The sequence below is a fragment of the Trichechus manatus genome, unplaced genomic scaffold (genome assembly GCF_000243295.1).
Source record: "Trichechus manatus latirostris isolate Lorelei unplaced genomic scaffold, TriManLat1.0 scaffold00015, whole genome shotgun sequence".
Taxonomy (NCBI): Eukaryota; Metazoa; Chordata; class Mammalia; order Sirenia; family Trichechidae; genus Trichechus; species Trichechus manatus.
The window spans coordinates 623,309-636,804 of NW_004443951.1; the positions used below are offsets into that span (position 1 = coordinate 623,309).

The following is a 13,496-nucleotide window of genomic DNA, read 5'->3' on the forward strand; positions in this document are numbered from 1 at the left end:
TACAAAGTCCTTCTGTCCCCATTTTCTCATCTGATTCTTATAAGAACCTTGAGAAGTAAGAACAGATAATGATAAGGGAGGCTCAGAGAGGGCAAGTGACTTGCCCAGTGTTCTTTGCACCCTCCAACTCAAAATTAATTTAGGGGCTGTCTTAGTCTCCTATGGAGCCCTGGTGGCACAGTGGTTAAAGCACTTGGCCGCTAACCAAAAGGTTGACAGTTCAAACCCACAAGCTGCTCTGCGGGAGAAAGATGTGCCAGTCTGCTTCCATAAAGATTAACCAAACCCAAAACCAAACCCATTGCCGTCGAGTTGATTCCAACTTACAGTGACCCCATAGGACAGAGTAGAACTGCCCCATAGGGTTTCCAAGGAGCAGCTGGTGGAGTCTAACTGCCAACCTTTTGGTTAGCAGCTGAGCTCTTAACCACTGCTCCATCAGGACTCCCCATAAAGATTACAGCCTTGGAAACTCTATGAGGCAGTTCTGCTCTGTGCTACAGGATCGCTATGAGTTGGAATCGACTTGCTGGCAACGGGTTTGGTTTTTTTATTAGTCTCCTAGGACTGCCATAACAAAATACCATAAGGTGGGTGGCTTTAAAGAACAGAAATTTATTGTCTCACAGTTCTGGAGGCTAGTAATCCAAATCAGGGTATTGGCCATGTCAGCTCCTTCTGAGGGCTCGTATACTTGATTGATCTAAGAAGCACATTCCTCACGCGTGTTATTGTTTGTTTTATAGGCCTGTCTAATCTTTGGCTCAAAGGTGAGCTTTGGGAGTGGCTCCAGTTCTGAGTTAGTGGGGTGTCCAGAGGCCAAAGTCTTGGGGGGTTCCTCCAGTCTCTGTCAGACAAGTAAGTCTGGTCTTTTTTGTGAATTTGAATTTTTTTCTACATTTTTCTCCTACTCTGTCTGGGACCCTCTATTGTGATCACTGTCAAAGCAGTAGGTGGTGGCACCATCTAGTTCTTCTGGGCTCAGGTTGGACTAATATTTTCTTTGTGTCTTTGGTTGTTTTCATTCTCCTTTGCTCTGGACAGGATGACCAATACATGTATCTCAGATGGCTACTTGCAAGCTTTGAAGACCCCAGATGCTACTCACCAAAATAAGATGTAGAACATTTACTTTATGAACTTCGTTATGCCAGTTGACCTAGATGTCCCCTGAAACCATTGTCCCCAGCCCTCAATCCCAGTAATTCAGTCTCTCAAGGTGTTTGGATGTGTCTAGGAAGCTTCTATGACTGTGCCCACTTTGTGCCCTATTATATATACAAATATACATACTGTACATACAAATATGTATGTATAAATATTCACAGCCTAACCTATACATATAGGTGGCTATACTGCTATACGCTCTCCTTCCCCTATGTAGTATATGTTTCTGCCTATATATCTGTTTGTAAGTTATTGTTTTTACTGTTGTTATAGGGCTGTATATGCTATAGAATTTACTGTGGTTGCCTCTTTTGTTTTTTTTCTCCCGCGTTCCTCTAAGTGTCTTCCTTTGCCTTGGTCGAGTTGTGCTCACTTCCTCTATGTTGTGTATTGTCTTTCCCTTCACCAAGTTAACACTTGTCTACTATCTAGTTAGTGATTTTCCCTCCCCACCACTCCCCTCCCTTGTAACCATCAAAGATTCTTTTTCTTTCTGTGTATAAACCTTTTCTTAATTTTTTATAATAGTGGTCTCAGACAATACTTGTCCTTTTGTGATTGACATATTTCACTCAATATAATGCCCTCCAGATTCATCCATGTTGTGAGAGGCGTCACAGATTCATCATTGTTCTTTATCTTTGCGTAGTATTCCATTGTATGTACCATAATTTGTTTATCCATTCATCTGCTGATGGACACTTAGGCTGTTTCCATGTTTTTGCTATTATGAATAATGCTGGAGTGAACATGGGTTTGCATATGTCTGTGTGATGGTTCTTATTTCTCTAGGATAGATTCCTAGGAGTGGGATTGCTGGATCATATGGTATTTCTATTTCTAGCTTTTTAAGGAAGTACCGTATCATTTTCTATAGTGGTTGTACCATTTTATATTCTCACCAGCAGTGTATGAGAGTTCTAATCTTCCCACAACTTCGCCAGCATTTATTGTTTTCTGAATTTTTGATCAGTAGCATTCTTGCAGGGGTGAGATGGTATGTCACTGTTGTTTTGATTTGCATCTCTAATGGTTAATGATTTCGAGCATCTTTTCAGGTATTTGTTGGCTGCCTGAATGTCCTCTTTGGTGAAGTGCCTGTTCATGTCCTTTGCCCATTTTGTAACTGGGTCACTTGTCTTTTTATTGTTTTGTTGAAGTTTTCTGTATATTTTAGAGATTAAACCTTTATCAGATATGTTGTTGCCAAAGATTTTTTCCCAGTCTGTAGGTTCTCTTTTTACTCTCTTGGAAAAGTCTTTCGGTCAGAAGTATTTAATTTTTAGGAGGTCTCAGTTTTCTAGTTTATCTTCTGGAGTTTGTGCATTTTTAGTTGTTTGATATTCTATTTCTGCCATAAGTTAGGACACCTAGTGTTGTCCCTATGTTTTCTTTCATGAACTTCATAGTTTTAGGTTTTACATTTAGATCTTTGATCCATTTTGAGTTAGTTTTTGTGTATGGGGTGAGGTATGGATCCTGTTTAGTTTTTCTAAAAATGGATATTCAGTTTTGCCAGCACCATTTGTTGAAGAGACTATCTCTTCCCCATTTAATGGACTTCGACCCTTTGTTGAAGATCAGGTAGGTGTCCATAGAGGGTGGATTTATTTCTGGGTTCTCAATTCTGCTCCATTGGTCTATGTATCTGTCGTTATACCAGTACTAGGATGTTTTGACTACCATAGCTGTATAGTAGGTTCTGAGATTGGGTATTGCGAGGCCTCCTACTTTGTTATTCTTTTTCAATAATGTGTTACTTATATGGGGACTCTTTCCATATAAAATTGGTGATTAGTTTTTCCACTTCATTAAAGAATGTTGTTGGAATTTGGATGAGGATTGCATTGTATCTATAGATTGCTTTGGGTAGCATTGACATTTTCACAATGTTAGGTCTTCCTATCCGTGAGTATGGTATGTTTTTCCATTTATGAAGGTCTCTTTTGGTTTCTTGCAGTAGTGTGTTGTAGTTTTCTTTATGTAAATCTTTTACATCCCTGGTTATTTTTATCCCACCATGCCTTCTTGCTGCTCTCTGGACGAAGTCTACCCCCCTTAATACAGCTGCCATGGTGTGGTGACCCGGCCCTGGCCCTCCTTTCCCCTTCCACTCCAGGCTCCAGTGCACACGCAGTTGGTCCTTGTGCCCAAGTGAGCCCTGCTCTTCCCCACATATGCCCACTGTCTTGGTTACCTAGAGCTGCCATAACAAAAATACCACAAATATGTCACTTTAAAGAACATAAATTTATTTTCTTGCAGTTCTGGAGGCTAGAAGTCTGAATTCAGGGTGTGTTTCTAGGCGGATGTTCTTTTTTGGCTATTTCAGCATCTAGTTGCTGCTGGCAATCCTTGGAGTTCCTTGGCTTTTCTTGATGTCTGTCTTCCCTATGTGTGTCTATTCTGCTCTTTTTATAAGTCAGAATTGATTAGGTTTAGGACCCACCCTACTCTGGTATGATACTTTATTAACATAACAAATAAAGCTCCTATTTCCAAACACAGTTATATTTATAGGTGTAGGGGTTAGAATTTCAACACATAGTTTTAGGGGGAGGTCCCTTCTCTGGAAAGCCTTCCCTGCACCCTAGACCCCAGCTGGGCTACGTACCTCCACTGGACTCCACAACCCCGTGCCTCCCCTCATCACTGCACTGACCTTCTGTGCTGTTTGTGTCTTGTCTTGGCACTATTGACATTTGGGGCTGGATAATTTTTTGTTGTGGGGTGTGTCCTGTGCATAGTAGGATGTGTAGCAGCATCCTTGACCTCTACACACCAGATGCAAACAGCAACTCCCCCGCCCCAGTTGTAACAACCAAAAATGTCTCCAGACATTGTCAAGTATTCCCCGGGGGTAAAGATGACCCCCCCCCCCTTGGTTCTGAACCAGTGCATTAGGCTATGAACTTGGGGCCCAGGGCTGGGTCTCCTTCATGTCTGTATCACTAGAACCAAGAGAACACCTGGCCCAGGGTAGGTACTCAGTGAATGTTGCCCAAATGAGTTGTGGCCAATCTCTGGGCAAAGACCTGAGGGTGGGACTCAGAGATCAGGGTGCTGGGATACACATGATGTCATGGGGTGGGGAGGGGCACTCTTCTTTCCCTTCCCTTCCCCCAAAGCTCACCCAAATAATCATCTCCTTTTGTTTTTATAATCGCCTTGTGGGGGAAACGGAGGACTGAGACACTCAGCTGACTTACTGTGTGGCCGTGGGCCAGCCACTTCACCTGAGCCTCAGCTGCCCCACTTATAAAAGGTGGACAAACAGCCTACATGAGCCAGTGAGTGCTGACTGAGTCAATGAACGAAGGCCATGCTCATCTCAAAGTGATAATGGGAAAAGGCTCTGCCCTCCTGCCAGCCTGGCTGGGCCCAGACCGCTCCCATGAGGAACACTCAGGAGGGAGAGGTAAGCCACATGGCATTTATAGGGAGCAGGCTAGGGCCACGGCCACCCCTGAGAAGGGCCGGGGGCTCAGGGATGTCACTGCTTCAGGGACATCTTCCAGGAGCCCAGTGCCTGCATGATCCAGGACCGCCGTTGGTGGGAAGTGGGCAGGTTCTCGCAGCTGGGGCTCCAGCGGTGTGTGGTGGCCGGGTCGCACACCCATGAGTCCCCATGTGGCAGTGGCCAGGAGTTCCTCCAGCAGCTGGCCAGGATGTGGTCCTGGGCCTGGGCTGCACAGATGCACACTGATGCTTCTAGGTCATGTCTCAAGTTTTCCAGAGCTGGGTCATAGAGAGAGGAGAGACAACTTGTTAAGACCAGGTCCCCACATGGGTCTCCTTGGGTGCAAAACCCTGCTCACACCTCATCTTTCTTTCCCACCTATGACAATTCCCTTTGCTCAGCATCCCCTTGTCTCACCTTCCTTCACATCTCTTCAAATTATTCAGCTATTTTTAAGTCTGAATCAAAACCTGCCTCCTCCAGGAACCCTTGCTAGACTACTCCAGCCTACCTTGACGCCCCCATTGGCTTCCCCAGTTATATAATGCAGACCATGGTGGCCATGATCCCCCTTAAGAGTCTGAACTACTCTCTCTGCACTAGATGGCTTTTAGTCTCATTTTCTGAGCCACATTATCTCAACTAGATTGTCAGCTCCCCTAGGGTGGGGCTACGTGTTCTCTGTTGTGGTACCTACCATAGTGCTCACCCTGGATAAAGACTAGCACAACTGAACTGAGCTGAAGACTCTTGCCTTGGGACATAACCCTCCCCTCTCCCTATCACTTGCTGTGGTCCTACTCACTCACTCTGCCCCCTGAAATCGCATCAGCCCCAGGCACGACTCACCGGCTTTAACTTCATTCAGACAATCTTCTGTCATTATGCTCTCCATACAGGGGACCAGGGACCCTTGAGCATAATCCAAGAGGTAAGTGTTCCCACTTCCTGCCTCCAACCCCCACCATCACCCCACTCTCAGACCAGACCTCCTCACAGAAACTCCCCCCACCATCCCCCAACCCACAAATGAGAACTTGAAAGAAGGACTTTATTTTGACCCTGAGGCTGATTCCCCAAGAGGGGTCGTGGGAGAGGTGGCTGGCCCAGCGCAAGGATGGCACGAGGGCAGGGACAGGATCTGGGCTGCAGCTGACTTGGACCCACGGTGCGGCCTTCAGCTGGTCTTTTACCCAGGCTGGCCCTCAGTTTCCTCATCTGTGATGTGGAGAGATACTGTTCTGCTGACCACTCGCTAGGGAGCTTGAGCGGCAATAACATGAAAGGCCCAAGGGGCTTTAGACGCTGAGTGCCTTGAACCTGTCAGGGGTAGCCATGAGCAGGGTCCTTGGAGGGGCAGAGATTGAGGTGTGCTGGGTCAAGGAACCTGTTTCTTTAAAACAGACTCAGCTCTGCACACTCTGCTCCTCATGAGTCCTCAGCAGACACATTACTCAGCCCCCAGCTCATCCAAGCCCAGAGCCTGGCTCCTGAGGTGCCTGCAGGCCCTTGAATGAGCTGTACCACCTCTCATGGCTCAACACCTTTGCCCATGCTGTTCCATTGCCTGGAAGGTCCTTCCCTCCCTTCTTTAGCTGGCTAATTCCTATGTGTCCTTGAATACTCAGCTTAACAAGTGGTTCCTCCAGGAAGTCCTTCTTGACCAATCCCTTCACCCCCAGGCTGGATTAGATGCCTCTCTGGGTTCCCAGAGTATCTGTGAGTTTTTATCAGTATATACTGTGTTCCATTCTATTTGTGATTTATGACTCTTTACCTTTTTTTTTTCCAGGAAGAAAGGTGTGGCAATCTACTTCTGAAAATTAGCCAGTGAAAACCTTATGGATCACAACAGAACATTGTCCAACTCCCTTGCTTTGGACACCTCATCAGGAGGGATCAATCACTGGAGGAGGACATCATGTTTGGTGAAGTAGAGGGCCAGCGAGGGCAAGGAAGACCCTTGGTGAGATGGATTGGCACAATTGCCACAATGATGGACTCACACATGCTGGCGATTGTGAGGATGACGCAGGGCAGCATTTCATTCTGTTGTACATAAGGTCGCCACGAGTCGGCATCAACTAGACAGCACCTAACAGTGTCAATAACAGCATCTCCCCCCAGACCAGGGGTTTCTTAATCTTAGATCCACTGGATGGGTAGGGAGTGTCTCTGAGCATCCTAAAGTTACATGCAAAATTGTAAATTGTATGCATATATGCATTTTTCTGGAGAAAGTGTTCATAACTTGCTTTAAAGTCTCACAAAAGATTTGTAACCTCAGAAAAGTTAAGAATCACTGCGTTATGCTGGGAGCTCAGCTTCATTTCCCCAACACAGGCCCTGGCACAGGGAAGACTCCTCAGACGTTAAACAAATAGGTCACGAACTACCATTTTTAGAAGTGATTCATTTGGAGCAAGATTTAAAGAAATCGGCATCTAGGAACCAGATGTCACACTGTGCGGGAAGCTGACTCTGCGCAGCCCTTCACATTCAGCGGGCTACCCTCAGTCCTGGGCATCCCTCCTCTGTCCCAAGACTGATCTTGTTTTTCCTCTTTCCCCTACTCCCACCATCAGCATCACCTCCTGAAGAGTTCTTTGTTTCCCTAGCACTAAGCATCATGCCTGACTCAGAGTGTTGTTAGTTGCTGTTGAGTTGATTCTGACTCATGAAGACCCCATGTGTTACAGAGTAGAACTGCTCCATATGGTTTTCTTGGCTGTAATCCTTATGGAAGCAGATGGCCAGGCCTTTCTTCTGTGGTGGCTGGGTGGGTTAAAGCCGACAACATTTGGGTTAGCAGTCAAGTGCAAGCCGTCTGCGCCACCCAGGGACCTTAGAGTAGGGATCAATAAATGTTTGTTAAATATGCCGATTAATGGATGGATCGATAAAAAACAAGCAAATGAATCAGGGAAAGGGAATAAGACAAACAAACATTGCTTTTAAAGGGGAGGAGGCTGGGAGCATCATCATCTCCAAGCCCCTTTGCAGCAGGGTCTCCTGGTCCTTGGTGAAGGGCATGTGGTTATTTTGGAGAGAATGGCTGGGAGGAGACCCATCCACTCAGCATGCCATCAGAAGGGTCCTGTGTGGGGATTCTGGGCAAGGGGAATCCGCTGTTTGTTCTTTCCCAGAAAAGCAAAGGTTGGGATTATGGGAAATAGAAGGATTACAGTGACTAACATTGATTGAACACTTTGATATGCCAGACCTCAAGGCTGGCACTTTTCAAAATATATTCTCATTCAGTCTGTCAAACAAGACTTGGTCCCCATCTTACAGATGAGGAAACTGAGGCTTAGTGGGAGTAAATGACTCAGCTGGGGCCACACAGAGAGGGGATGATGGAACTGAGATTCTATTTGACCTTTTCTACTGTGCAGCTTGGCCCTTCCTATTGAAGCCAATGGGGAATATGACTGGGCTTTTGTTAGATTTGGACCCATGCTATACTCTGGGGGAGAGCAGCAGTTCTGCTGTGCAGAGTTACCAAGGTTGTGGCCTGCACAAGGACTCCAGGTTGAATCCAGTCTACAGCTCTCTTCCCAAGATGCGATCTCAGAGGAGGGAGGACCTTTCTAATTTGCACCATGGTGCTGTCTGCTGGCCAACCCTTGTACCCAAGGGGAGGCATTCATTCAGGTGCCAGAAGGGCTGACAGCCTGGGAGGAAGCAAATCAGAGAGCAGGTAGGGCCCCGGCAGCAGGGGTTTTTACGCCAGGGCAGGTTACCTATGAACATGGCCGAGGACTTCCGGAGAGAGGCCCGAGAGTTCTTGGCATACTCCAGGCTCTGGCTGAGGAACTTGGAGGCACTGTCTCGGTGAGTGTTCACCTGGGTCAAAGAGAAACCCAAGAGTGCTGGGCCTTCAGAGGGACTAATTACTCACTCAGCCCTCCTGAAACTAGGAATGGTGACTCTGGCAGGCAGCCAAGCTCTGGTCTCCTGCCTGCTAAACATCTCTGCCACCCACCATCTGCCTGAGCCCTCTCAGAGGTGAAGCCTCTTCTCCTCTTAGCTGATTGCAACAATTGCTCCAATAGTCCTCCTGCCTTCAGTGTCTCCTCTTCCAATCTATCCCCCTGCTGCAGGCAGAGAGAAAGCTCTAATATGCAAATCCAGCCAGAGGTGGGGATGGACATGGCATGTGAGAGACGAATAGGTAAGGAGACAGGTCCAATCCGGATGAAAATTCAAGTTACTGGGCAATGAGAGGATAAACTGGATGGTTACAGGGTCTAAAAGGTGCTTTAAGCCAGGCAGGAATAGGGCTTACTTATACAGAGAAAACAGGAAGCCAGCATTCATTCTTGGTAGGGCAGTGACAAAGCAGTGTTTGGGGCAAAATAGTTTGAGAGTGGTATTCAGGATGGGTTTGATCAAGTAGAAACTGGGGGACAGGTGTCTAGCTAAGAGTTTGTTGAGGGAGATGAAGAAAAATCTGATCTGATCACTCTTCCATTGACAACTCCTCCTGTCAAGATGTAAACTCCTGGGCCTGGCATGCCAAGCCTTCATGATCGTGTTCTGCATCTAACATTCCTTCCCAGCCTCATCTTCCACCACTATCTCCTTCTTCTATACATGCTGTGTTCTAGTCCAAGGACATGGCCCAGCTATCCCCAGATAGGCCTGCTCCTTGGCGCCTCCGTGCTTTGTACAAGTGATTGCTCCTGTTTACAGCAACCTTCCTTCTCTTCTTCACCTGATAAATTCTCTCATCCTTTGAGGCTCAGCTCAGAAGCCACCTCCTCCCTGAAGGCATCCACAACCCTCAGGCAGAGCTTATCCCACCACCCTTGAGGTTTCTGCAGCATCTTGCACATCCTTTGTCATGGTAGCAACAGCATTGGGTTTTAGTTATTCATACCTGTCTCCCTCACTGGACCCCACAGCTCCCCAAGAGAAGGGGCTGTCTCACTCAGGGTCCTCAATACCCTGGGCAGGACCTAGCATGGAGCAGGTAATGAAGAAACTCAGATGTTAGATAAATCAATTAATTAATTAATGAAAAGGTTACCAACCCATTCTTAAAGCTAAGGCTAGAGGTTGACCTCAAACGAGAAATGCTGTTGATGGCCTGGAGCAAGAAGAGACTGAGAATCCAGAGGAGTCACAAGCCAGGCCTCTGCTCATGTGACTCCACAGGTGGCCTGCAGAGTTGTGACCAACGTAGTGTTAAATTCCCTGTTCATTAATGTCTTATGAAAATCTGGGTTTCCAAACTTACTGGACACATTGTGACTGGGGAACCCCTGAATCTATTGCCCTAAGATAATCCTTAAACTTGAACTTAAACCGATCTCGTGAAGTCATCTTTAAACTCAACAACAATTTAGCCCTACTAGTAAAGAATGTTTGCCTTGAGCAGTCCACTCTTTTGCAGAATTATCTACATGAAATCAAACTAACAAGAGTAACTCTAAAACACAGAGGAGAAGTTTAGGGGACACGGAGTCTACATTAATGGTGGTAAAACAATACAGGTAGAGACAGTGAGAATGGTGACACAAGGTTAAGAACGTAACCAATGTCATTGAACTGTACATGTAGAAAAATGTTGAATGGGTGTATGTTTTGTTATGTGTGTATTCACCAAAAAAAAAAAAATCTGGGTTTTTGGTTTTCTTTCAAACTGGAGGACCTGGCATGAGTAGCCTGCGGGGTGACAGTGAACTAGGGCTCTCCATTCCTGCTTTTGATGGGTCTGGGCTCTCCAGATTGCCCCAGACCCCACCACTTCCACTTCACTCATGCTCATTATCTCCCAATCACTGTAGGCATTTGAATTAGCGACCCTGGCCAGACACTTCTCCAGACCTCTTTTCCTCCTCTGTAAAATGATAGTAATACTGGACATTTGACCGTACAGGTTTTGAACGTTATCCATAATGGTGGTGCCAAGCCCTTGTCTGAATCATAGATGACAGTCTATTACTTTGTATATTTCTGGTGGATGCTGTGAGGCCCCACCCAGATCTCCCTTCAGCTATGAAGGATGTATTTCCCCAGTTTTGGGGATTGCCTTAGCTGAGGAGAACTGTCTTGCCCAAGGTCAAACCCCTTCCTGGGATGACAAGCATCCAGTGACAGATGGATATGGGATGTAAAGACCTGGGCCCTGGCTCCAATTTGAAGGACTCTCACATAGGGCTGGCTGAGACCTTCAATGAAACCACAGGGCAGCTCACCTTCTCCCTTGGCCAATCCTGCTTCCCTCCTTCCATTCCACAGGTTTTGATCCCAAGGACCCTCCCTAAGAAACCACCTGTTCGCTAACCTCTGTCCCAGAGTCAGCTTCCTGGGGAACCCAAACTGACATCAGCGAAGGTACACAGACTAAATGGCAAAGTTTCCCAAGGTTGTACTGAGGAACTGGGGCTATCTCCTGCAGGGTAGGAGTGTGCCACAAAGTGTTCACAGTTGTTACCTAGAAAGGGAGTTCTGTGGTTAAATAAGTTTGGGAAACCATGATTTATACAATAGTGAACACATTTCTTCGGTATAGGACCTCTCAGAGCCTTTAATGTGCAAATGTCATTCCAAATTTCCAAGAGGAACATGACTATGCAGTATTTCCCAAACTTATGTGCCTTGGAACTTCTTTCTTCCCCCTGTGAGGTATATCCTGTGGGACTGGTGTTACAGGAAATACATCCAGGGAATTGCTGCTGTAGAAAAGGAAGCTAACAAAGCTCTTTAAGCAGTGATATAATATAGCCAGACTAATGTTTTAACATATCTCTCTAGTGCCTGTGTGGGGATCGGGTTAGGGGGGTTGAGTTAAATTAAAGGCTGGGAGACTCATGGGATGGCTGGGAGACTCATGGGATAGCTGGACCCATGGACCACCTGAAAGATGTTCTTGGCCTGCACTAAAGCAATGGCAGTGGGAACTGAGAGGGAAAGACAGATTCAAGAGATATTTAGGATATTGAAGATTTCAGGATTGATCAAAAGTGGATGGGGAGGGAGATGAAGGAATCTAGGATGATTCTAGGTTTCTGCTTTGAGGATCCAGAGGGACAGAGCAGAAGTGAACTGGAAAACCGTTAAGTTCAGAGATATGCTGAGCGTGAAGTGCTTGTGGTTCATCCAGGGGGAGGTGTCCAGGAAGCCCCTGGAAAGGAAACACTAGAAATGGGGAGAGAAGTCAGAGATGGAGATAGACGTTCAGGAGCCAACGACTTGTAGGTGGTGATGGAAATCGTCAGACAGGATGCTTGTGTAACAAGAAGGAAAAGTAAAGAAACCTCCACCCCCAAATACTCGTAATCACCCGTTGTAGATCCAGGAAGCACTCACAAGGTACTTGCAGATTTTGGCCACTGTCTGTTGATGGTTGTCCCAGGGCTTCCGGCTGTAAGCTCTTTTTGGCAACTCCCAACCCATGAAGCAAGAACAGCGGAACAGGGTCTTCACACATTTCTGAGGACCAATAGAAATAGAATACCATAGCTGTGGAATTCCAGGACAACTGAACATGTTCCAGGAATTAAAAAAACGTGTGAAAACTGGATTTTGGAAAAGCAGCTCCTGTTTGAAATGTACAAGTGAAGCTGGCTGTTTTGGGGAGGTGGGTGCCTTTGGAAAAGACTCTTACAGGACATAAATAACTGCTCCCCAGTGGATTGTTTCTTGATCCTGACTTGGTTTCTGTAAAGAAAGGTGTACCTGCAGGTCCTGAGGGTGGGTAGAGGGCTCGGTGCCCCCGGCACACTCACCTGGCTCACCTTGGCATTGCCCTCTTGCATGACCAGCAATAGGGGCACCAAGGTGCCAATCAGCTGCTCCTCCATGGCCGGGGTACATGGGGACTGCAGCTTCTGGACCACCTTCCCGTACAGGTTGATGCACGAGCAGCGCACGTCCTCTCGCGACTGGGGTGAAAGGGAAGGCTCAGGGAGCGCCTCTCCTCTGGAAGGCTGCCCAGGCCTCTGTCCTTCTGTGCCTACCCAGAGCACCAGGGCCTTCTTTTCACTCATTCTGACGGGCGCTCCAAGCATAAAGGCACAGAGACAGCCAAGGCCACCCAGCAGGGCTGATCAGGTGCCAGCGTCCCCCTCCCCTGAACCTAAGTCTGGAGCTCTCCCCACTCTTCCAGCCAGGGCCTCCACTAACATAAAAGGTGCCTTAGTGCCCAGTGGAAAAACGTCCCCCTCTGCCGGGACCAATAAAAATCACGCACCCCCTCTAGATGGATCAATCACAATAAGGCGACCCTCTCTGAGGAGACTTGATTACAAAAGAAGCATGCCCTCTCAGAGGATCAGTTAGAGAAAGGAACCTTGTCTGGGCAAACCACTTAGAAAAAGGGACCTTCTCTGGGAGAACCAATTACAACAAGATGTGGACCATTTGGAGCAAGGTGCCCCTTTCTCTGGCTTACTACACCCTGACAAGTCCCAGGGTGTAAGGACTGGGTAGTTTGAGGTATTGCGGCCCTTCATACACCACCACTTCCCCCATTCCCTTCTCCATGTGCCAGATCGACTGCTTACGTCACTGAAGTGTGGCAGCAGGACCTGCAGCATCTCCACATAGACCAAGCCATCCGAAAACTTCCGGTCCTGCCCCTTGAAGATGGTCTTGAGGTTGTGGATCGCCTCCACCACCAGCTGCCCATCCACACTCTGCAGACCCTTCACCATGGAGGGCAGGAGGGCCTGCACCTTGGCTGTCTAGGGGGCAGGAGTGTCTGGATGGAGGTTCCTACCTGGGCTAACAGGTAGGAGTCCCAGCCTCTGATTCACTGAGATGAACTTGGTGAGCAAATTGCCACCTGCAGGCCTCTGTTTGTGCCATCCCACCTGCCTAGAATGCCCCCAGGCAAGCTCGTGCTGCCCCTTGAAGCCTC

General features: G+C 47.3%; 1 protein-coding gene across 1 annotated transcript in view; it reads right to left on the bottom strand.

Moving 5' to 3' along the window:
• Window positions 1-4,579: 4,579 nt before the first annotated feature.
• The window catches only part of MROH7 (maestro heat like repeat family member 7), a 64,307-nt gene continuing 55,390 nt past the window's right edge, over window positions 4,580-13,496 (bottom strand). The window contains exons 17-22 of the mRNA XM_012554272.1: window positions 13,141-13,320; window positions 12,364-12,519; window positions 11,945-12,067; window positions 8,371-8,473; window positions 5,477-5,539; window positions 4,580-4,905 (exon numbers count right to left, since the gene is read on the bottom strand). Of these exons, the coding sequence (XP_012409726.1) occupies window positions 4,661-4,905; window positions 5,477-5,539; window positions 8,371-8,473; window positions 11,945-12,067; window positions 12,364-12,519; window positions 13,141-13,320 (870 nt within the window). The 3' untranslated portion in view covers window positions 4,580-4,660. The remainder of the gene's footprint in view (window positions 4,906-5,476; window positions 5,540-8,370; window positions 8,474-11,944; window positions 12,068-12,363; window positions 12,520-13,140; window positions 13,321-13,496) is intronic.